The sequence below is a fragment of the Cavenderia fasciculata genome (genome assembly GCF_000203815.1).
Source record: "Cavenderia fasciculata unplaced genomic scaffold Scf_Dfasci-G-o-80e12.f1-5, whole genome shotgun sequence".
Classification (NCBI taxonomy): domain Eukaryota; phylum Evosea; class Eumycetozoa; order Acytosteliales; family Cavenderiaceae; genus Cavenderia; species Cavenderia fasciculata.
Window position 1 is genome coordinate 1,275,768 of NW_004457735.1, and position 23,673 is coordinate 1,299,440.

General features: G+C 33.5%; 14 protein-coding genes across 14 annotated transcripts; 8 read left to right on the forward strand and 6 right to left on the reverse strand.

Annotated features, from left to right (window-relative positions):
* Positions 1-356: 356 nt before the first annotated feature.
* On the forward strand, positions 357-1,922 carry mcfV (mitochondrial substrate carrier family protein; the record flags this gene model as incomplete). Its single annotated transcript, XM_004360990.1, has 3 exons — positions 357-755; positions 826-1,332; positions 1,413-1,922. 3 exons carry the CDS (start codon positions 357-359, stop codon positions 1,920-1,922), a joined length of 1,416 nt encoding a protein of 471 aa, XP_004361047.1.
* Positions 1,923-2,254: 332 nt separating this feature from the next.
* On the forward strand, positions 2,255-2,526 carry DFA_05329 (uncharacterized protein; the record flags this gene model as incomplete). The annotated part of the gene is made up of 2 exons (XM_004360991.1): positions 2,255-2,297; positions 2,399-2,526. 2 exons carry the CDS (start codon positions 2,255-2,257, stop codon positions 2,524-2,526), a joined length of 171 nt encoding a protein of 56 aa, XP_004361048.1.
* Positions 2,527-2,775: 249 nt separating this feature from the next.
* DFA_05330 (equilibrative nucleoside transporter family protein) lies at positions 2,776-4,084 on the forward strand (the record flags this gene model as incomplete). Its single annotated transcript, XM_004360992.1, has 2 exons — positions 2,776-3,847; positions 3,924-4,084. The coding sequence occupies 2 exons, from the start codon at positions 2,776-2,778 to the stop codon at positions 4,082-4,084; spliced, it is 1,233 nt and encodes a 410-aa protein (XP_004361049.1).
* A 336-nt stretch (positions 4,085-4,420) lies between these two features.
* Positions 4,421-4,897, reverse strand: DFA_05331 (uncharacterized protein; the record flags this gene model as incomplete). Its single annotated transcript, XM_004360993.1, has 1 exon — positions 4,421-4,897. The coding sequence occupies one exon, from the start codon at positions 4,895-4,897 to the stop codon at positions 4,421-4,423; it is 477 nt and encodes a 158-aa protein (XP_004361050.1).
* A 566-nt stretch (positions 4,898-5,463) lies between these two features.
* DFA_05332 (Acetyltransferase) lies at positions 5,464-6,160 on the forward strand (the record flags this gene model as incomplete). Its single annotated transcript, XM_004360994.1, has 2 exons — positions 5,464-5,506; positions 5,607-6,160. The coding sequence occupies 2 exons, from the start codon at positions 5,464-5,466 to the stop codon at positions 6,158-6,160; spliced, it is 597 nt and encodes a 198-aa protein (XP_004361051.1).
* Positions 6,161-6,336: 176 nt separating this feature from the next.
* DFA_05333 (uncharacterized protein) lies at positions 6,337-6,630 on the reverse strand (the record flags this gene model as incomplete). The annotated part of the gene is made up of 2 exons (XM_004360995.1): positions 6,337-6,527; positions 6,618-6,630. The coding sequence occupies 2 exons, from the start codon at positions 6,628-6,630 to the stop codon at positions 6,337-6,339; spliced, it is 204 nt and encodes a 67-aa protein (XP_004361052.1).
* An 881-nt stretch (positions 6,631-7,511) lies between these two features.
* DFA_05334 (uncharacterized protein) lies at positions 7,512-8,084 on the forward strand (the record flags this gene model as incomplete). The annotated part of the gene is made up of 1 exon (XM_004360996.1): positions 7,512-8,084. The coding sequence occupies one exon, from the start codon at positions 7,512-7,514 to the stop codon at positions 8,082-8,084; it is 573 nt and encodes a 190-aa protein (XP_004361053.1).
* A 202-nt stretch (positions 8,085-8,286) lies between these two features.
* DFA_05335 (glutamine-fructose-6-phosphate transaminase) lies at positions 8,287-10,357 on the reverse strand (the record flags this gene model as incomplete). Its single annotated transcript, XM_004360997.1, has 4 exons — positions 8,287-8,663; positions 9,543-9,708; positions 9,774-9,989; positions 10,073-10,357. 4 exons carry the CDS (start codon positions 10,355-10,357, stop codon positions 8,287-8,289), a joined length of 1,044 nt encoding a protein of 347 aa, XP_004361054.1.
* A 1,487-nt stretch (positions 10,358-11,844) lies between these two features.
* On the forward strand, positions 11,845-15,047 carry DFA_05336 (RabGAP/TBC domain-containing protein; the record flags this gene model as incomplete). The annotated part of the gene is made up of 7 exons (XM_004360998.1): positions 11,845-12,617; positions 12,697-13,244; positions 13,306-13,394; positions 13,473-14,202; positions 14,281-14,378; positions 14,471-14,735; positions 14,884-15,047. 7 exons carry the CDS (start codon positions 11,845-11,847, stop codon positions 15,045-15,047), a joined length of 2,667 nt encoding a protein of 888 aa, XP_004361055.1.
* Positions 15,048-15,454: 407 nt separating this feature from the next.
* Positions 15,455-17,777, forward strand: vatA (vacuolar H+-ATPase A subunit; the record flags this gene model as incomplete). The annotated part of the gene is made up of 3 exons (XM_004360999.1): positions 15,455-15,583; positions 15,970-16,559; positions 16,646-17,777. The coding sequence occupies 3 exons, from the start codon at positions 15,455-15,457 to the stop codon at positions 17,775-17,777; spliced, it is 1,851 nt and encodes a 616-aa protein (XP_004361056.1).
* A 485-nt stretch (positions 17,778-18,262) lies between these two features.
* nedd8 (neddylin) lies at positions 18,263-18,716 on the forward strand (the record flags this gene model as incomplete). Its single annotated transcript, XM_004361000.1, has 3 exons — positions 18,263-18,328; positions 18,445-18,527; positions 18,632-18,716. The coding sequence occupies 3 exons, from the start codon at positions 18,263-18,265 to the stop codon at positions 18,714-18,716; spliced, it is 234 nt and encodes a 77-aa protein (XP_004361057.1).
* Positions 18,717-19,171: 455 nt separating this feature from the next.
* DFA_05339 (uncharacterized protein) lies at positions 19,172-20,610 on the reverse strand (the record flags this gene model as incomplete). Its single annotated transcript, XM_004361001.1, has 6 exons — positions 19,172-19,415; positions 19,483-19,784; positions 19,870-19,974; positions 20,057-20,221; positions 20,299-20,462; positions 20,583-20,610. The coding sequence occupies 6 exons, from the start codon at positions 20,608-20,610 to the stop codon at positions 19,172-19,174; spliced, it is 1,008 nt and encodes a 335-aa protein (XP_004361058.1).
* Positions 20,611-20,889: 279 nt separating this feature from the next.
* On the reverse strand, positions 20,890-22,301 carry DFA_05340 (Rab GTPase domain-containing protein; the record flags this gene model as incomplete). The annotated part of the gene is made up of 4 exons (XM_004361002.1): positions 20,890-21,453; positions 21,565-21,928; positions 21,951-21,982; positions 22,020-22,301. The coding sequence occupies 4 exons, from the start codon at positions 22,299-22,301 to the stop codon at positions 20,890-20,892; spliced, it is 1,242 nt and encodes a 413-aa protein (XP_004361059.1).
* A 330-nt stretch (positions 22,302-22,631) lies between these two features.
* DFA_05341 (NADPH-dependent FMN reductase family protein) lies at positions 22,632-23,472 on the reverse strand (the record flags this gene model as incomplete). The annotated part of the gene is made up of 4 exons (XM_004361003.1): positions 22,632-22,846; positions 22,940-23,031; positions 23,113-23,218; positions 23,319-23,472. 4 exons carry the CDS (start codon positions 23,470-23,472, stop codon positions 22,632-22,634), a joined length of 567 nt encoding a protein of 188 aa, XP_004361060.1.
* Between the last annotated feature and the right edge of the window lie 201 nt (positions 23,473-23,673).

The following is a 23,673-nucleotide window of genomic DNA, read 5'->3' on the forward strand; positions in this document are numbered from 1 at the left end:
TAAATAGATAGATAACCTTTTTATTGTTTTAATATTATTTTTTCTCAATCATTCATTCACACAACAACAACTACACAAAACACAAACTTTAACAACAATAATAATTTAAACAAAACAAGAAATATTTTCCCTTTTATTTATTTGAAAACAAAAAACCAAACAAAAAGTAAATTAAATCCCTTTTTGAATTCTACTTTTAATAATATTCTTTTTACCCTTTTAAAAAATAATATTAATATTTATAATAATATAAATTATTTAAATATTTTTTTTTACCGTTACATAAATAAGAGCTTGTACAATATTTAATTCATTTTTAATATTTTAGCCCCAACACCCCATTTACCCCAATTGTTATGAACCACCAACAAGAAAATATCCCCAATAATACTATTTCACACACAAACTACAACAACAAAAAAGAGAAACTAAAATCTTTTCTTCTAGACTATTCAAATAATCAACTACCACAACTTTCACCATCATCATCATTTCTTTTAAAGAGTAATAATAACAATATTATTAATTCTTTTTCCTCCTCCTTTGCTGATACTTTGCAATTCCAACAACACCAACTACAAGAACATCAAAATAATCATAATCACAATCATTATCATTCTGAATCTAAAAATTATAATGTCAGTGATATTATCCAACAAGAAGAAAAGAAGAATCAGACACAATCATCATCATCATCTCTTATTGTTGAACATAATAAAATGTCCAATCCTCTATTATCTTTTGATAACTTGAATGTATGTGTACAATTAAATAATATGGATGGTTGAATTGAATTTGAATTTAACAAATAAATATTTCCATTAGTCATTAATATCAGGATCGGTTGCAGGAGCCTTATCTAGAACATCTACTGCAGGATTTGAAAGATTAACAATTATACAACAAGTACAGGGTACTTGTATCAACGCAAAATACAATGGATGTTTTAATGCATTGAAAAACATGGTAAAGAATGAAGGATTCCGGTCACTATTCAAAGGCAATGGAGCCAACATTGTCAAGGTCTCTCCAAACAGTGGAATTAGATTCCTGACATACGACTGCTGCAAAAACATCTTTACTGGAAACGATCCATCAAGAAAACTAGGTCGTATGGAAACTGTGGCATCTGGTGCAATGGCCGGATTAACCTCTACCGTATTCACGTACCCAATCGATCTCATTAGAATCAGACTCTCTCTACAAGGTTCTGGTAATGATTCATTTAGTCTTGCCAACACTAGATACTCTGGCATTAGACATGGACTCCAAACTATACATGCTGAAGAAGGTGTTAGAGGTTTATATAGAGGTTTGGGTACTGCTATCATGGTAAATAGATATAGATAGATATAAACAAATATTTAAACAAATATAAATACTAACCTTATATTTCTTTTTTTTTTTTTTAGAGTGTAGCTCCATGGGTATCATTAAGTTTTCTAAGTTATGAAGGATTTAAATCAATTGTAAAAAACAATGATAATATAAACTCTTTAATATACAACAACAACAATAATGTAAATAATAATGTAAATAATATAAATAATAATAATAATAATGTTAATAATAATAGTAACCAAGAAAAAAGTAAAGGAATGGTTGTGGATTTGTTATGTGGAGCAGCATCAGGTGCCTTCACAATGACGGTGTGTTATCCACTTGATGTACTTCGTCGTAGAATGATGGTACAAGGTATTGGAGGTGATAGAGTGATCTACAAGAATGGTCTCGATGCTCTTCGATCCATCTACAAGACCGAGGGAATCGCTGCATTCTACAAGGGTATCAAACCTGCCTATCTAAAGGTTGTTCCAACCGTTGCTATTTCATTTGCAGCCTATGAACTATGTAAAGAACTATTAGACACACAATATAGAAACACCAACGACGATGATGACTGTTGCCAACAACAACATTAAATTTCGAATATAAGAATCATCGGTCGTCTTCACAATGTAAATAAAAGAAAAAGAACAAGAGAGAGATAAAGAATTAGAACTCTCTCTCTATTTGTAAATTAAAATTGTGGGCGAACTTGAATGAATGAATGATCGATGATAAATATCTATAGATAGAAATTTCTATCTATCTATAGATTCTATTCCCCTATTCTTCTTAAACCAGCTTCTTAATTCTTTTGAGCTGGAGGTGTGCAAACAGACTCCTTGTGAGCGCGAAATTGAATCTTCTTTTTGGAAGTCCAATCGATGCCCAGCAAAGTCGTTCGATGGTAAAACGAAAAAAAAAAAGAATGGGTATAAATTATCCACACCCTGTCTTTTCTTTTGTTATTGGTATTTCGACTATTCAAGTAGTATTATCATTCAACTCGAGTAGAGATAAAGTTGTTAGTTCTCTTCATCCCTTCTTCTTTCTTCTTCTTTTAAATAACTAGAGGTTACTTTTACTGTTAGACGCGATAACGATAAACATAATATTAGAGACATGGCTTACGATACAGAATATCATCCACTCATTGCTGATGTTGCACCAAAAGATAAAGTAAAGTATCAAATTAATTAATCATCATTATTATCATACAGAGAGAGGAGAGAGAGAGAGAGAAACAAAACAATATATCAAGGTGATGTGTAAATTTGTATAGAATACAAGTTTTACTAGTGTGTTAGTTTAAACACTCTATTTCAACTCTTTCTCTCTCTCTCCTCTCTCTCCTCACAATAACTTCATAGCAACCATTGAATAATAATGTGACACATATATATATATTTATATAAATATATATATATTATTAAATAATCTTTGATAAGAATGACAGCAGAAATACTAATTGATATTTCCACTCCACCTTCATTATCATTTCAGTTTGGAGCAGCATGGGCATGTTTTTGCTTATTAGGTGTTGGATTGTTATTCCCATTCAACTGTTATATTGCAGCATCAACGTATTTTAATGATCTCTATCCCAATGTTCCATATACCTTTTTAATGTCGATGGCATACAACTTTTTCTCATGGATTCTGTTGTTTGTCTCGTCCAAGATTATGCCCAAGTTTTCGTTCCGTGTACGTATCAATGCCTTTTTGTTGATGGGTGCCGCTATTCTTTTCCTCATCCCATTCATCTCCAAGATGATCCCCGATCGTACCGCTTCGATGGTCGTCTCTCTCATTCTTACCTTTTTGTCTGGTTCCATTTCATCGCTTCTCTTTGGTACCGTTATGGGTTTGACTGCTCTCTTCCCATTTGAGTACACTGGTGCCGTTATGAGTGGTTGTGGTGTTGCCGGTATCATCGCATCGGTCCTCCGTATCATCACCTACGTCTCGATGCCTGCCAGCGCACTCACAGCATCTTCATACCTCTACTTTTTCTTGGCCGGTGGTCTATTGATCATCTGCTTCCTCGGTTTTATCGTATTGCTCAACTTGCCAATCACTCGTCACTACTTGGCCGTTCAATCAAAGAACAACGAGAATTCAATCAACAACTCGTCGTCTGGTGGTTCCACTCCACAAGTCGACATGAAACAGTTGTTGCGCAAGGTTTGGAGAGAGGCATTTGTCGTCTTTACCGTCTTTTTCACCACTCTCTCCCTTTTCCCCGGTATCACTGGTCTCGTCGAAAACATCAACTCTGGTCTATCAAGCGACTGGTTTGGCATCCTTTTCACTCTCACATTCATGGTCGGTGATTTAATCGGCCGTACCGCTCCCAAGTGGTTCATCATCTTTACGCCAAACAACCTTTGGATGCCAACCGTTGCTCGTCTCGTATTCTTTGTTCTCTTTGCTCTTTGCGTCAAACCATTGGTTTTCAAGAGCATTGCTTTCTACTTTGTATTTATGTTTTTATTCTCTCTTTCAAATGGTTATTTAGGAAGTAAGTTAAATCAAAGGAGGAAACAAACAAAAGTAAACAAATATATTAATATCTTTTTTTTTTTTTTCTAATTTAGCTTTGGCAATGATGTTTGGTCCAACCAAGGCATCTGAACATGAAAAGGAAGTAACTGGTATTATTATGTCTTTCTTCCTTAATTTTGGTATTTGGGTTGCCACTTGGTTCTCACTTTTACTTTTGTTCCTCATTACTGGTAACAAGGATATCTTTGGTTAAGCACGCGCACTATATATAGTGTAATACAACTCTACTACAAACACAAATATAATCTATTATTTTTTTCTTTCTTTTTCTTTTTTTTTGAAACTATTACAACAATATTATATCGCTAATAATAATAATATTTTCCGCAACATCCTCTATATAAGAGCAGTATATAGATACATATACTTTCTCCTACCACCCAAAACAAAATCTATAAATCTCTTGTTAATAAATCGAATCGAATAAATTAACTATCCCTATAATTCAATCAAACAACAATAATATCCAACGATCTTTTTAAATATTTATTATTATTAATTTATGGAAATAATATAATTCTTTTCTAATTTATGGTTGACGACGTTGTAATAATTCAATACATTGTTGAAGTCCAATTCTATGTCGATGTTCATCTCTTACACCTCTTTGGATCATTTCCTCTGCTTCTGGCCATTTGTCTTGTCTCTTGGAAATGAGTTCATAGGCATTCTCCAAGTCATGTTCGTTTGAAAGTTGGGCACTTAGTAGACTTTGTTCGCCCATGAGTCCGCCGAGATAGACTCTTCCTTTGGTGAGATACTGTTTAGCATCTGGTCTTGATGGAGCCCTTTCATCTCTCTTTGCCATAATTTCGGTAATCTCTTGGATGTGTCTTTCATGGTCCATCATGAATGATGTCATCAATGTCTTGGTCTCTACAGATTCAATATCCAATTTGCCAATTAGCACCTTGAATGCCTCGACAGAGTCAAAGTCCAATTCACAAAGACATGACAATGCCTCTCTAAATGATGAACATGATGAAATTACATAGTTTCCTAACATTTTTTAGAATTATAAATAAATAATATAGGCAATATTATTAAAAAATTATTAATATACTTTGTAGTCTCATATTAAATAGTATTTGGAGAAATAAATAAATTATAAATATTCCTATAACTATATTGTTTAACTATTTTAGGTAACTATTATCAAACTTGACATGGTTGTTTCTTCTATTTTGATTACCATAATCATTTTTCAACAATAATTATTCATTCTATCTTGAAGATAGATCTATTAGTTGTTTTTTTCCATGCTATCAAAAATTAATCTTATTCTTCTTTCTCTCTCATACAATTAATCTTTATGAGTAGTCTTGATGTGAGTCATCTAAATTCTAACCACAACCTATACTGTATTAGGATTGTCTTTGGACAAAGAGACTACATAGATCTGGACACTTCGTCAACAGGTCGTTTAAATTAAATGAAATTTGCTCAATTTTCAGACTGAGCTGACGATGCAGGATTGCTATGATTTATTTAAGTTCAATTTAAAATTGAATTGTTAATTATAAAAGTATAACTGTAACAAATATTTGTTCTGACAACTTATAATATAGAAACATGGAACCTAAACATATGACTGAAAAAGAAAAGATGATTGCTGGTATGTAATAAATAGTCAAACTCGAATTAATTTCATCTTCTTTGGTATTAACACACCCCCTCACACAATTAATTATATCTATCTATCTATCTTTCTTTAGGAATGTTATATTTAGCAAATGAAGATACACTTGTAAAAGATCGTATTGATGTAAAGGAGAAATGTTATGATTTTAACATGATTAGACCTTCACAGAGAAAGGAAAGAGAAGACAAGATAAAGACTATTTTCGGAAAGAGTGGAAATAATCCATTTGTAGAGTCACCATTTAACTGTGACTATGGATACAATATCACGGTTGGTGATAACTTTTACTCTAATCATGGTTTGGTTATTTTGGATGTCGCGCCAGTCACTATTGGAAACACGGTTATGATGGGACCAAACTGTAGTATCCTAACAGCCGGTCATCCAATCGATGTCCAACATAGAAATAGTGGTGAAGAGTTTGGAACCAAAATCGATATTGGTTCAAATGTTTGGCTTGGAGGATCTGTCACTATTCTCCCAGGTGTTACCATTGGCGATGGAACTGTCATTGGAGCTGGCTCTGTAGTCACTAAAAGTATCCCAGCCAATTGTATTGCTGTTGGTAATCCATGTAAAGTATTAAGAGAAATCAATGATGCTGATAGAGCAAAATATAGAAAATAAACAAACAAATAATATTAATAATAATAATAATTAATAATTAATATTGGAAGGATTGATTTTGAGCAATTTAATAATTGCTTGGGTTTTGTTTGTTCAACAATTTTATTCTTTTAGGAATGATTGATTGAATAGAGGAGAGATAGATGTTACTACTTGGGATTGATGAGGGAAAAAATTTACAAGGCATGCAATTCAAGGTTTTGGACGTCGAGAACAACCAAACCGAGAACGTCAAGGTGGAGGTTTGGAACAGAAAGGTTAACATTGGATGCAGTTGCATTCATTGATTGTGATGAGAATGAACCACTGCTCATTGATTTCATATTGACTGATGAGGACTTGACTTGACCGAATTGAGTAATTGATTCTAAAATGAAAATTAAAAAAGAAATAAAAGGAGAATGAGATAATTAGAATTTATTGCCAAGGAATATTAAATTAATCATTTGACACATACTTAAGATGGACATTTTAGTTTTTGGTTTGGGGAGGTGTTACAGAAAGTAATAGTACTGTTTAATTGTTTGTTTAGAAGAGAAGAAGAAGAGTGAATTGAATGATTTGAAAGACAGGAAAACAGGATGTTTATATAGTTTCCAGTTTCCACCAAAACGCATTCCTCAGTTTAGTTTCTACTTTCCTGTGACATATCATCATGATTTGGAATGAATCCAATCAAAATACCCACACGTTTTACACAAAGAGGGTGTAAAGATAATAAATCATGTAAATCTTTGAATGAGTAGATGATCGCATGTTAAAAATAGAAATCATCCAATCCACACTTGCAATTCCATTTATCATGATGATGAAGTAAAGTATTGGGGGGTAAGATTTATTCAATACATCATTTTGATTGGAGGGAGGGGGGAAAATCAAATTAAAGATGTATATTACTACTCACCTAAACTAATATAATTTGTAGAAATCTTCCCATTATTCATCCCGTTTAATACAATAGTTAGTTGTGGTTTAAATAAATTAAATATAAATGAGGTCATTATCATAAATGTAACAAAACAAGAAGAAAGGAAGACGATTTATAACCATTTCTAATCTTGATTCATATTTTACATGGAAATCAATCAATCGCATATGTAAATTCATCACCAATCCAATTGTAGGATAGGTTAGGTTAGGTTAGGTTAGGTTTCATCCCTTCTCTGACCTGTACACACATGATATGATAACAAATAAAAAAAGATAGAGAAATAATATTTTAATAATTCAAATATATTTCCATGTTGTAGACTTCTTAGAAGTCTATGTTTTTTTCTTGAGATGGATGTGACAATGAGGGTTTTTAGTTATTGTTGTTACACAGGTAGTCTAGTGTTGTTTTGTAGAAATAATGACAACATATAAAGAAGCAACAATTAATCCAAAGTTTCAATGGGTAGCATTCGACCTAAGAAATCTACGTCAATGTAATGGAACGTACGACGAGTATGATGATGTACCACCATTGCCAAACCCTAAAGTAGTCGACCTCGAAGATGTGCATTCACCGACTGCTTGCTATCTGTTGAATGAAAGTTATCAAACAAGAGATGAGGGAGAGAACCCTGATGGAACTCTGTTTGATCTTGGACCTGCAACAGCAGTGGTAGGTGATCAAACCATTCAATTGAATCCCTTTTACAACGATCAACAAACCTGTGTGACATGGTACACTGGTTCCGATGGAAAGGTGTATCATGCTTTTAGAGCATGGGAGTTTACCTATTGCGCTGCAAGTTTGGCAGAGTTTACAACTAGAATCAAATTAGAAGCTGAACTATGGTTCGCTCTCAACAAATATTCAAGAGAGGAATTGGAAAATGGTAGAGAAGACTTTTCAGCTCAAGAATGGGCATACATTGAATATTATCTTTCAAAAGATCCAACTGATAATCCAAATATTAAATATCATAATGCTATCTAAAAAAAAAGAATATTAAAGAAACAATAAAACAAATAAACTTAATAATAATAATTAATTGTTGTTGTTTTAAAAATCAGGGTTTTATTTTTAGTATATTATAGTTTTGGTAGTAGGTAATGATATATTTTTGGTAGAGATATGATGATGGTAGGGAAAAGATAATGATATATTTGTTGTTGTTTAAAATGTTTTTGTTTTTTTTTTAATCGGTAGTAACAGCCTTGGCAAGATTTCTTGGTTTATCTGGATCGATACCACGCAAGACAGCTACTTCATAGGCAATAAGTTGGAGGGGGATGGCAGCCAGGAGAGAGGTCAATACACCATTGCTTGGGATGACGACAACATCGTCGCCGACATGCTTGGCGAGCGCGGGTTGGTTGGTGATGACGATGGTGTAGGCACCACGGGCTTTGACCTCTTCACCGGCAATACGCATCAATTGTGCGTGGGCATCGTCGAGGATGATGAGAATGATGGGTGTTCCTTGCTCGATGAGAGCGAATGGACCGTGCTTGAGGGCACCACCACTGTAGCCCTCAGCGTGAATATAGGTAATTTCCTTGATTTTGAGTGCGCCTTCGTAGGCGATTGGCTCACTCAGACCCTTGCCCAACACAAACATCGAGTCACGCTTGTACAGCTTCTGGGCAATCTCTTTGCACTTGTCGCGCACACGCAACGCCATACCGAGGTTGGTGGGTAGACGATGGAGCGACTCGATCAAGTGACGACGCTTGCTCTCCTCGAGACCGCGGTGTTGCGCAAACCAGTTGGCAATCAACGACAATACAGTGACCTGCGACGTGAACGCCTTGGTTGACGCGACAGCATGCTCGCGACCGGCGTTGAGGTAGACACCGCAGATGGCGCCACGGGCAATCAGCGAGCCGACCGCATTGACCACCGAAAAGGTGGGGATGTTGCATTCTCCGGCCAACACCATCACACGATGCACGTCTTTGGTCTCACCACTCTGCGATATCATCAAGATGCCCGTTGTGGCACCTCCACGCAGTGGTAGGTTTTCACGCGACATTTCACCGGCGTCAAACACCTGCACCGTGTCGAATGCACCGAGGTAACGTAGAATCTTGGCGCCGAGCTGCGCGGCAAAGTACGACGTACCACAGCCCGTGATCAGCAGGTTCTTGATGGGCAACAAGATCTCCTTGGCCTCTTCCAAGCCACCGAGCTTGACACGCGCATCGTCAAATATACGGCCGCCATAGTTGAGTGCCCTCGAGATGGACATGGGCTGCTCCATGATCTCCTTGATGGTCCAATGTGGATATGGTTCGGGCGACAGCTGGATATTCTCGTGTGGAGCCAACTCGATACGCGATAAATCCAAGCTGTGTCCGTCGGCTCTCAACACGGCAATCTCTCCATTCTCCATGGCGATGAACTCCTTGGTGTGTCTTCCAAATGCACCGGCTTCCGATGCGATAAACATACGATCCTTTCCAATACCAATCAACAATGGACTACCATTCTTTAATGCAATGATCTGGTCTGGCACATCTCTACACACACATGCAACTCCCCATGTACCCTGTAACTTTTTCTGTGTCTCTTTAACAGCTTCAATAATTGGGAATCCTTGATCTAAAAATACTCCAATCTAAAGAAGTAAAAGTAAAAGGTTAGTCAATGTCAACTAATTAACTATTTGATTTCTTTTCTTACCAATTGAGCAATAACTTCGGTATCAGTCTCTGATCTAAATACAACACCTCTCTTTTCAATCTCTTCACGTAATGCACTACTATTTTCAATGACACCATTGTGAACTACTGCCACTCTATTCTTGTCATCATGATGAGGATGAGCATTACGATCAGTCTTTCCACCATGTGTTGCCCATCTAGTATGTGCAATACCAATTATATGTCCTTTATGTAACTAAAAAGAAAGTAAAGATTAATTAATTAATTAATGATTAATATCCCCATGACCATTCAAAATTACTATTTCTACTAACATACATGTGAAACAGTCTTTAGACGAGAGATGGCATCACTGGTTGTATTTAAACTCGCGTATTTTGAAGTAACCAATTCACTATTTGATGAAATGGTTGTGACACCAGCACTATCATAACCTCTATTTTCTAATATAGAAAGACCTTCTATTAAATAGTTAAAGGCTTCTTCCTTTCCAACAAAACCAATAATTCCACATGTATCATTACTTTCTAATGGTGAATCATTCGATTGTTGTTGTATATGATTATTTGTTATTTGTAATCTTCTTAATACTGATTCATCCATTGTATGTATGTTTTGTAAATATTAGATAGATAGATAGAAGTAACTAGAAAGATTGAAATAATTTAATTATATTAATATTACAATAATAATAAATGTATTGAATGTGAATGTGATTTGATGGTTGATTATAATGAATATATATATATTTAACAGATATTATTTGATGATTAAACTAAAGATAATATAAATGAAAGTGTAGAGGAAAATGTAATAATGTAAAAATAGATATTTTTGATGAACTTGTGATAAAGGATGCTGACAAGGCCGATGGTTTGGAAAATTTAATTTAATTTGTTGGGGGGATGACAGACACGAAAAGTAAAAGTAGGGGAGGTACCTTTGGCAAAATAACTAATCGAATCTTGCAGGTTATATTTAATTTGTTGATGACTCAGAGCAGTTGCTGTTGTTGTTGTTTTTGGTCTCTCTTTCTCTTACTTTCTTTCTTTCTTGAATAGATAGGATGAATGAAAACAACTAACTTAATATTATTATTTATATAGTCTAGTGATGTGTAATATATTGATTGCAGTTAATTCCGATGATCAATTGCAATTTCAATAATATCTAATAGTATGGAGTATGAAAGGATTGGAATAAAACGGACAATGACTAATTTGTGATTGCAATGGATAGGAATATACTATATTATCAATCAATTGATTGACTGACTCTTCTTCCTTACCTTTTCTAATATTAATTTACAAATACTGGTAATCGATTAAAAGATGTAAAGTAATTCTCTTGTTGTTGTTGTTGTTGTTGTAGTAGTAGTAGTAAAGAATTCTTGTATCTCTTCTAATTGTACAGTTCAGTAGTGATTGATTGTGATTGTGATATAGTATTATTATTTGTATTGGTTGGATAATAATAATAATTAATGCACTCGAATTTTGTAACTACACCATCACTCACCCCTCACGACCATCACCCCCCCCCCCCCTTTCTGCACTACTACATTAATCAATCAGTCACCCACACGAAAAGTTATTGATTTGTGATGTATATTTTTGTTTCCCATTCCATCCCCTACTTTTGGAAATAAAAATATACATCAAAATACATATATATATATGTAGAGATAAAAGCGAAATAGCAGTATAAATATATATATATATAATATATTATTACCATGATCATCCAATCAAATCATGCATGATATACCTCATATTCCAAGGAGGAAATAAGATTGTTTGTTTGGTGAAGATCAATAAAAATATAAATAAATATATTAATATTTATGTAAGATCACAATCTTATCTCTCTTTCCAAACAATAAAATAAATGATTAAAAGTAAACAATAAATATAATTTCTTGAGTCAAACAAATAATAATAATAACTTGATGATATTTATATTTTTTATGATTTAAATAATTGTTTTTTTGAGAAGTGCTGATTTTTTTTTCATAAGATTAAGTAGTTTGGATATCTTGTTTTACTTTGACAGATAAAGATAACTAACTAACTAACTAACTCTAGCTAGTTATGTCATCTGTAACAGCACCTTCACAGGTATTAGCGTCATCAGCTTTACCTCCTCTATCACCACCACATAATAATAACAGTACTAGTACACCTATCATCAATAGCACTCCTAGTAGTAGCAGTAGTAATAATAATAATGGATATGAATTCAAGGTTATATTTTCAAAGCCAGATGTATCGATTTATCCAGCTGAAGTTGATAGTAAAGGTATAGAGGGTGTTATTACACTGTACTATAGTTATGATACACCTTCATCGATGATGTTGAGTTCATCATCTGCATCATCATTTTCATCTTCTTCTCTGTTGTCACAAAGCATTGGAATGCAACCATGTTCACCTGGTGATAAAAGTTTGATTCTCTCATGGACTCCTAATAAACAATCAACAAACTTTGAAACTAGTAGTAGTTTGGATAATATGTTACCTTCATCTACATCTAATATCAAAGATCCTTCTTCTTCTTCTTCATCTTCATCATCCTCATCTTCTTCTTCTTCATCCTCTAATCCTTTAAAAAGATCGCAACCAATATCAATCAATAAGAATGGTCTTTCAAATAGTAATGATGGTGGTGGTTCGAGTAATCCATACCAACAATTGAAAATCAATGTACGTGAAGTACACTCAATCAAAAAGTATACACCTACTATTGGAACACCCTATGTCATTGTATTGAGCAAGAATGGAACTGCATTCCCACCATTCTTTTTTGAGAATGGAGGTGTTAGAGAGTTCTTAAAATCTCTAGTCTCTGTATCAAATCTTAGAAAGTAAGTAGTTCAAGTTAAAGTTTATTGATCAATAGATAAATACATTCTAAACTCTTTTTATTATTTTGTTTTGTTCTAGATCAAACTATGATACCAATTTGTATATTAATGATGATGGAGTAGTATCTACAATTTATAGTAATAGTCTTAAAAAGAATGAAATACCAATATCGACGAAAAGAATTGAAGGTCATTTACACAGTACAACACTTCATGATCCAAACCATGATACCATTACAGTTACATCTAGTATTAATGCAAGTGGAGCAATGCGTCCAACATCACCATTACCATCACCGTCGGCAACACCAAAAGGTGGATCATTTCTCAATATTGCACACTCACCATCTACCAATCCTGGCCTTTCATTGTCTCCAAAAACACCTCTATCTCTGTCAACAATGATCGAACGTGATGATGCCATATCTCCAACCGCCCAACTATCCACATCTCCATCAAGTGGTATCATTCATCATCATCAATCATCATCAGATAGTCATCATAATCATTCTCATCACAAGGATAGAGATCACAAACAAAAACGTTTAACCAAAGAAATGTCATCAAATAATATTCTCTTGGAAGGGTTTGCAAAGGTTTCCAATTTTGCAAAAAATGCTAGATCAAGTAAGATAATAGAAATGAAATGAAATGAATTAAAATGACTAATTATTATTATTATATTTAGATATATTTGAAGAACCAGCAAAGAAAATTGATAATACATTTAGATCATTAACACAATCCTTGGGATCAAGAAAAACATCACCTCAACATGTATGTATATATATAAATGATTAATTATTTATTTCTCTTTTTATTTATTAACCAATTTATCTACACTTCTCTTTATAGAGTAATAATGAAAGTTTAAATTCATCATTAAATTCATCTACCGATTATTTTACACCATTTAACTTGTCAGCATCTGGGTTTATTGAAGATTTGTCAGTTAATAGAAAGGAATGTAATCCATTGTCGGCCAATGAATGGTATAGCTATTTTGACGAGGAAGGAAGAATTAGTATGTCCAATCAACAGATTCTAAGGAAAAAGATATTTTATGGAGGTATTCAAGAATCGATCAGGCCAGAGGTATGGCCATTCCTATTGGATTGTTATCCATTTGATTCTACTCATTCGGCACGTGAAGCTATTAAATACGAACGAACACGTGAATATATGGCAATCAAGAAACAATGGCAATCCATATCACCAGAACAAGAAAAAAGATTCTCTAAATTCCGTTCTAGAAGACATTTGATTGAAAAGGATGTCATTCGTACCGACAGACTAAACCCACTCTTTTTAGGCGACGACAATCCCAATCTACAAACCATCCAAGATATTCTTCTCACCTATTCATTCTTTAATTTTGATATTGGTTATGTTCAAGGTATGAGCGATCTATTGACCATCATCTTTTCAGTCATTCAAAAGGAAGTAGATACATTTTGGTGTTTTGTTGGATTAATGGATCGTCTTGAAAGTAATTTCCATAAAGATCAAAATGGAATGCATTCTCAATTGGTAACATTATCAAAATTATTAAAATATATGGATCCTGATTTATATAGTCATTTTGGTATGAAATCAAAACAAAAACAAAATCAAAAACAAAACAAAACTAACTAGTTATTATTATTATTATTTTTTTTTTTAGAATTAATTGATGGAACTAATATGTATTGTTTCTTCCAATCAATTTTAATTTGTTTTAAAAGAGAATTTTTGTTTGATGATGTAAAAAGTTTATGGGAGGTATGTAGATAAAGAAATAGATAAATAATAATAATAATAACAAATGAATGATAATTATAATGATATTAACTTGTTGTGTTGTTACTTTTTAGATATTATGGAGTAATTATTTAACTAAAAATTTACCAATATTTATGTGTATGGCAATATTGTTAAAGGATAGATCGACGATTGTGGAGGATAATTTGGCACTTGACCAAATCATTAAATTTGTTCACATGAAGGCCGGAAAGATGGATTTGGATGAAATATTAGTATTTTGCGAATCGGTTGTTACCTATTTCGTTGCAAAGGTGTCTGGGGGATCCACAGAGAATGTTCAATACCTCGACCAATCACTTCGAACTCTATGTGAAAGTATCTACCAATATTAAACAAAAGAAAGATGATAAAAAAAATGGATATATATACATAGAGATAATAATAGTAATAGTAGAGATAATAATAGTAATAAAAATACAAGTGTAAAATATACAAACAAAACAAAACAAAACAAAAACAGTAGAATGTGAAATGGAATCAATCTTAACTCAACAGGGGTGGGGATGTAATATAATATCGCCAACCCAACAACAGCAACAACAACAAGGAGTAGGGACAAGAAAAAGAATGATGATAATTAAGTGTGATTGCATTGTTGCCAGGGATGGAAAGACACGCGCATCATAAAATTATTTCAAACAGGGGTAGGGAGACCTGCAGAAGAATCGATTCACTCAAGAGTGTGGCCTGGTTTAATGAACGTTGAAACTTGCGAAGATTTTTTCAATTTTTTTTATTTTTGTTGCACCTCCCACTTAGTGACCTACAGTTTCCACACACAATTTTTTCGTTTCTCTCCTTCCTTCACTTTTGTATTAATATATCTATCCCCACCCAACTACATATTATTATTTATAATATAAAGAGATAGCTTGTTGTTGTTGTAATAGTTTGTTGCGCAAAGTCATATCTAAAATAGTAATAGTCATAGTTTATCACCACAATATCAATTGTCAAGAATAACTATACATTCAGAAGAGATTTTCAATCCGATTCACATCATACATACATACATATAATATATTAACATAAAAATGGTTCAACAAAACGGTATGCCATCCTTTGCTTCAACTGAAGCCGACACTGATTTTGGTTTCATCAGTTCAGTCTCTGGTCCAGTCGTCATTGCCAACAAGATGTCTGGTGCTGCTATGTACGAATTGGTAAGTTAAAACTCAATATAGTAAAGGATAATATAGTACAGATCATCACATTATCATCATAATCATCAATCAAAGGAATTCAATCAATCAACTTAAAGAGATAGATAGATATAGAGATTCAACAAACAAACAAATAATATGATTTTTTGAAGATACCAAAAAAAAAAAAAAAAAAAAACAATCAACCCAAAAAAAAACGAACGTTACAAAGCAAGATCAATATCAATATCTACAAAGCTAGGGTTCTAGGTTATTGATCAAATTTGATGATTTTGACGATGATGATGTGGAATCTAGAAACATTACATTTTTAAAAATATCTTTACATTTTCTAATTCTTTTTCCATTTTTCTTTTTTTTTTTTTTTTCCATTCCTTTTTCATTAGGTTCGTGTAGGTAAATCAGAACTTGTAGGTGAAATTATTAGATTGGAAGATGATACAGCAACCATTCAAGTATACGAAGAAACTGCTGGTCTTACCATTGGTGATCCAGTACATCGTACTCGTAAGCCATTGACTGTAGAATTGGGTCCAGGTATTATGGATAACATTTTCGACGGTATTCAAAGACCATTGAACGCCATTGCAAAGATTACTGAAGGTATTTACATTCCACGTGGTATCAACACCCCATCACTCGACAGAAAGAAAAAGTGGGCTTACGAACCAGCCAACAACGTCAAGGTTGGTGATCTCGTAACTGGTGGTGACATCTTTGGTAAGGTCGTCGAAAATAACCTCATTGTTCACTGGATCATGGTCCCACCAAAGGAAATGGGTAAGGTCGTCGAAATCACTGCCGCCGGTGAATACACCCTCGATCAAGTCCTCTTGACCATCGAATTCCAAGGTCAAGTCAGAAAATTAACTATGGTTCACAACTGGCCAGTACGTTCTGCTCGTCCATCCATTGAAAAGCTTCCATGTAACTATCCATTGTTGACTGGTCAACGTGTTTTGGATGCTTTGTTCCCGTAAGTCTAAAAGAAAACAAAAACAAACAAACAAATATAATATATATATTAATACTTTTCCATTTCTATTTTTTCTATTATTATAGATGTGTCCAAGGTGGTACTTGTGCTATTCCAGGTGCTTTTGGTTGTGGTAAGACTGTAATTTCACAATCTTTGTCTAAATTCTCCAACTCTGATGCTATTATCTACGTCGGATGTGGTGAACGTGGTAATGAGATGGCTGAAGTATTGATGGAGTTCCCAGAGTTGTTCACCAAGATTGGTGACCGTGAAGAACCAATTATGCAACGTACTTGTTTGGTTGCCAACACCTCCAACATGCCAGTAGCTGCTCGTGAAGCTTCCATCTACACTGGTATTACTCTTGCCGAGTACTTTAGAGATATGGGTTACAACGTTGCTATGATGGCTGACTCTACCTCTCGTTGGGCTGAGGCTCTCAGAGAAATTTCCGGTCGTCTTGCTGAAATGCCTGCCGATTCCGGTTACCCTGCCTACTTGGGTGCTCGTCTCGCCTCTTTCTACGAGCGTGCTGGTCGTGTCTCATGTATCGGTCATCCAACCCGTACCGGTTCCGTCTCTATTGTCGGTGCCGTCTCTCCACCAGGTGGTGATTTTGCCGATCCGGTAACTTCTGCCACTCTTGGTATCGTCCAAGTTTTCTGGGGTCTCGACAAGAAGTTGGCCCAACGTAAGCATTTCCCATCCATCAATTGGCTCATTTCCTTCTCCAAGTACATGACCTCCCTCGACCCACATTATGAACAAATGGACTCTGAATTCGTCCCACTCCGTACCAAGGCCAAGGAAATCTTGCAACTTGAAGAAGATTTGTCTGAAATCGTCCAATTGGTCGGTAAGGACTCGCTCGGTGAATCCGAAAAGATCACCCTCGAAGTTGCCAAGATCCTTCGTGATGATTTCCTCCAACAAAACGGTTTCACCCCATACGATAAGTGCTGTCCATTCTACAAGACCGTCTGGATGCTCCGTAATATGATTACTTTCTACTCATGTGCCCAAAAGGCCGTCGAGTCGTCCACCCCAGACCACAAGGTCACCTGGAACCAAATCCGTCACGAAATGTCCGACACTCTCTCCAAAATCACTGCCATGAAATTCCAAGACCCAACTGATGGTGAAGCCGCCCTCGTTGCCCACTTTACAAGATTAAACGAAGAAATTATTGCCAACTTTGCCAACCGTGATCAATAAAATATAAAATAATAATAATATAAATTAATAATAATAATCATTTCCTTTTAAAAAAAAATAGTAAAATAAAAAACCCCCCTAGTATTATAATATATAAATTGGATCTTTAATTAAAGATAGGATTGTGTGTTATTTAATAACCCAGAATGGAAATTATGTGCATGGAACACCATATCCCTCATCGATCTCTCTTTGAAAAAAATACATGTCGGTCCAAAGTAATCAAAATCTAATTAAAATGAGATTGATTTGAATCATTGATTGATATCAATCTAAATATTAGTTAGGTAGTTTTATTAATATTATTATTGTTGACGTGTCTTTATGCTTCTAGATTTATTGAAAAAACAACAAAAATTAATAAAAATTCAATTCTCTTTTTTTTCTTTCTAGGTAGACCACTCAGCGGTGATCATTGAGTGATTTTTTTTTATTGCGTTGTTCATTTATTTATAAATAATATATATATACAAATACATACAAGAATGTTGATTAAGGTAAAGACTTTGACTGGTAAGGAAATCGAAATTGATATCGACCCAACTGATAAGGTATGTGAAACAAAGAGCAAACAGAAGATATATGTTTAAAGAAGAGGTTATATTAACTTTTCGTCTATCTCTGTCTACCAATATACTATCTAATCAATCTACATAACCATAAATAGATTCAAAGAATCAAGGAAAGAGTTGAAGAGAAGGAAGGTATCCCACCATCCCAACAAAGATTGATTTTCAGTGGAAAGCAAATGTAGGTGTTATAACAATAACAAGAAGAAAGAAAAAGATAGATACATAATGTAGATCGATTCTAACTATAATTCTATTTGTTTTGAATCATTGTTTAATTTATAGGGGTGATGAAAAGACTGCTTCAGAATACAACATTGAAGGTGGTTCAGTTCTCCATTTGGTTTTGGCTCTTAGAGGTGGTCTCTAAATCCTTTTTGAGAATTAAATCTCAAATACTCTTTATATATAACCAACAACAAACAGCAACCATGCAACCTTCACAACCAACAAACCCACCAACACAAACACAATGTTTTATTAGATCCCCTTCCAATTTATTAATTAATTTTGACAATCACTTCAAACCAATTTATAGTTGGTCCAAACTCCAAACCCCAAACAACAATAACAAATAATAATAATTAAAGTATACGATTATTTCTGTAAATCCAACTCTACCTATAGGTCCCGTATCTATACATTCTTTCATTGATGTATGGTTAGTTTCCCTTTCTCTCTTTTTTGTTTCTCTTTTTGATTTATATATTTTTGAATTGAAAATCAACAATGTGATGGTGATTTATTAATCTAAATTGATTCATTTCGTACAACTTTTAAAAGTTACTCTATCTATCTGTTTGTATGTTTATCTCTCTTTTTGTTCTAATTGAAAAAGAATAAAATTACACATTGAAGCATTGCAACACCAAATACAAAGTAGTTTCTCATGGCTGAGCCTTCGTGTTGTTGGTGCATATCGTGATGTGAGTTTGCGCTATTATCAGATACCATTACAACTCTTAAAGTCTTGAGGATAAATACACCCAAACATGCAACCAAATAAATCTTGACGAAAAATGATATGTATCCACCAGTAAGAATGGAAGAGATAATTGTGATTACCATTCTATAATAGAATAGGGAGATTGATTAGACTAATATAAATTCTCAGGTTGTCTGTCTATTATACATACAAAACGTATTTATAACCACTGTAAGCAATCATATCATAGATTGGGATGGAATAAGAGTTTGAAAAGAATGAACCCAATCTAAAGATACCAATTTCAATCAACCAACCAACAATACCCTTGCTAATAGCAGTTCCAAGCTTGTCTGGTGAGAATTCTCTGCCCATACCCAATTGGAATCCATACAAAAGATAGTAAGTGACAAATGCCATCAAAGGTATATAAAGATCTGGTGCATTGATATCATCACGAGGTGGTAAATAAGAGTCTACATCACCAACTCTATAAATTCTTCTTTTCCATGTCTAAATATTAAATATATATATAATATAGTTTTGTTAGAACCAATCTATTAAGAGTCAAATAAGAAACTATATGGTGATACCTTACCTTTTGTGGGAATGGGAATATAATTAATTTGATCTTATTGAATACATATGAAGTGTTTACATTAAAATAACTCTTTAATGATGAGAATGAAAAGTATTTTCCAATCTATAAATAAAAAATATGAAATGATGTGATAAGTAATCGTAGTCTGGATATTTGAAATATTTTGAAGATGAATAAGTCATACATTTGAATCGACGTATTGTTTACCATCATTGAATAAAGATTGACCATATGAGAAACCAACTTGTGCAAGTGGATTACTTGATATACTTGAAATGAGGAATTCGTTGCCCGATCCTCCTCTTTGTTGCATTCCAATTCCTTGTTGTTCTGGTGAGTATTGTTGATTCTATTAATAAAGATCGGATAGAGAGAGAGAGATTAGTTATTGAAATAAAGATCACTGTCATCATTCATCAAACATACTGGGTTATATTGTTGTTGTTGTTGTTGTGGTTGATAGCCTTGGTTATATTGTGGAGGATATCCACCTCCTTGTTGTGGTTGTTGTTGTTGGTGTTGTTGTGGTGCTTGATTTCTATATCCGCTATTGTTGTTGTTACCTCCATTGTTGGAATAGTTATATTGATCTATTTATATGATTCATAGGGATGATCGATATCGATGTTCGCAAGCAAGTAAATGATTAGTAATGTGATACCATTATAGATTGATTGATATCTTTAACAATCGCGGCTATATTCTCTTACCCATTGAAGGATAGTTCTGTGGATCCATTTCTTCTATCTATCTATCTATCTTTAGCTTAATAACAATAAAAGTACACAGATACAAAACAAAGATAAGATACTAAAACTTTTTTTAAATTTTTGAGTGAACTGACCCTTTGAGTCACCAACCAACCAAAATAATTATATATACATATTTTCCAAGTCACCATATTTAAATATTATTGATAATTTACAATTGATTATAATATATTTTATTGATTTATTTACAGAAGATGACCATAGGTGAACACAAAGAGTGTTCTTTACTTTATGAATTAATTATGAATTAATCAAATAATCTCTTTTCAAATGAAGTTGATCTGGCTCGGTGAGGTCTGGAATTAGAGTTGATATTGTTGGTGGTAGTAGTTGTGGTAGGTGGGGATGGTGAAGATGATGATGTCAATGCCGTGGACGATCCATCAAAGCTTAGTGGTGATGGTTGATGATGATGATGTTGTTGCTTATTTCCAGGATTTGGGTTGTATTGATTGATATAGGAAAAGTCATAGTTTTGTAGTCTTGGTGATGTATAGTAAATGGGTGTTGAATTATTTGATGTTGGAGTTGGTGGAGTTGTAATAGGTGTTGTGATAGGTGATGATGTACCACCAATATTTAATTGTGGAGGTTGATTATTATTATTATTATTATTATTATTTGAAGATCCCGATGAGGAAGAAGAAGTTGGAGGAGTATTTAAATTAAAGTTTAGAATATTTTGATAGGATATATTAGTTAGTGACCTTCGTTTTGATCCAGATATATTTGAAATGATCTTATTAAAAAATAAATCCAACTTTATCCAATTATCACTTCCTTTTTCAAAACAATTAATATTGGTTGATGTCTAGAATAAATATAATATATACAATATAAAATAATAATTAGATATATATTAAATATTTTGTTGAGATCTCTTTCATCATTTGATTTGATTTGATTTGATTTGATTACTTACAACAGGAACACTTAAACTACCAAGTTTATCTTTGAAAATATAAGTTTTATCATAGTATAGGTCACATTTGTTGCCTAGGATGAGTAAAGGTATGCTGGGTGCTTTGGTATGGACGTATACTGTGTTTTCAAGTTCGAGTAGTTGAGGATTCTCTGCAGTCTCTTTTAAGCTCCAACTAGTGCCAGACTGCGATAGTTTGTTGAGTACTTCAAATATCCATTTCTTGACATTGACCAATGAATTCTTGTTTGTCAGATCGTATACTACCACCAATCCATTGATAGGTGTATAATAGGTAGGTCTTGTTATTTTATATTTTGCCGATCCTCCAACATCAACAAATTCTATAAAGTAATCTTTAGATCTATAATCATGAACCTAAATACACAGACAGATGATTGTTAACAATACAAGAGTACTATATTATGATATTTATCGAGTAGTTTAACACATACCTTTAAAAATGTATTACAACCTAATGTCCAAGAAGGTGGTCGTTCAGGTACAGTACCATTACAAATCAAATGAATGAGAGATGATTTGCCAACAGTGGTATCACCAACAACTACAACACGCACCTTATCAAATGGATCAGATAGATGGTATCTATGTGATGAATTGGGTGTACTACTACTACCCAATTCTTTAATGGTATTTGAACCATAACCATTGTTCATTGTTGTTGTTGATGGTTGTTGTTGTTGTTGTTGTTTAAACCAATATGATGAAGATAACATATCAATATCGATACTATACATGCACTCTTGGATTACTATTACTATTACTACTATTACTACAAATATTAGACAACTATCCTATATATCGTCTGATGCATTTGTAAAATGAAATGAATTTAATTAAAACCCTCACTTCTTCAACCCTCCCAAAAGTAAGATAGTTTTAATGATGATTAATTAAATAAATATATGATAGGGAATAATGTAATTAATAATATCAACCTTTTGTAGATTTAAATGGTTACTCTGTATTTATTTATTTATTTATTTATTTAAATGATGTAATGTATTAAGTTATAGTTTGTTGGTGGGTAGGGGTTGGGATATTCTTCAAAATGCACCAGATAGTTCTTCGACAGCCTTTTCAGCATTGGCTTTGAATGGTTCAAAGGATTTGTTGATATCTTTAAATTGACCTTGTTCATTAAACATGGATCCTTCAAGTTTGACTGATGGCATTGTTGGCATAACCTTCATTCCCAACATACTCTTTTCAAGAACATGTCTCAACTGAGCTGCACTTGATGTTCCAGCAACAGCATATCCTATAAAATAAATAAATAAAAACATAGTTAATTAAGGGTACCCTTAATGATCCATTGAACAATCTAATATAACCAACTATAATAACTATTTACCATAACTAACAATGACAGCGGGTTTTCCTTTCCATTCTTCAAAAAGGTAATCAATTGCATTCTTTAGTGCTGGTGCATATCCAAAATTGTATCTAAAATTTTAAAAGAACAAGTATTAATATTTTAGAATTGCCATAATAATAATAATAATTGATAGTAATATTATTACATACTCTGATGCAACAAATACGAAACCATCATAAGAATTAATCTTTGCTTGCCATCTTTTACCATGTTCTTTGGTAAATTGTTGTTTCATTGCCATTGGTGCCAACATTTCTATAAATATATAATATAATATTTTTCATCAAGAAAAGGAAAAGGGGATAAGTATGTAGTATGAAAATAAACTCATTGTATTTGTGTAGGTACTACTGACCATCATAGAATGGTAAATTCTCCTCTCTCAAGTCAATAACATCGACTTTAAATTTAGAGGTGATACCAGAGTTCTCTAAGAACCACTTTGCAATCTTATCACCTACTCGATATGTTCTTACAGAACCTATAATTAATCCAATCTTTTTAGACATTGTTGTTGTTAATAATATTTCTTCTAGTCTGTCTTTTTAGAAAAAAAATATATTGATCAAATGATCATCTCATCCAACAACTTCTGGATGGGTAAAGGTGAAGTGCACTTGCTCATTAATTTAATAATATAAATTTTTTAATGGTTGTTTGGTTGGTGGCTTGCTGTGATGGAGAGAGGGGTGGTAGCGGTTTGATTGTCT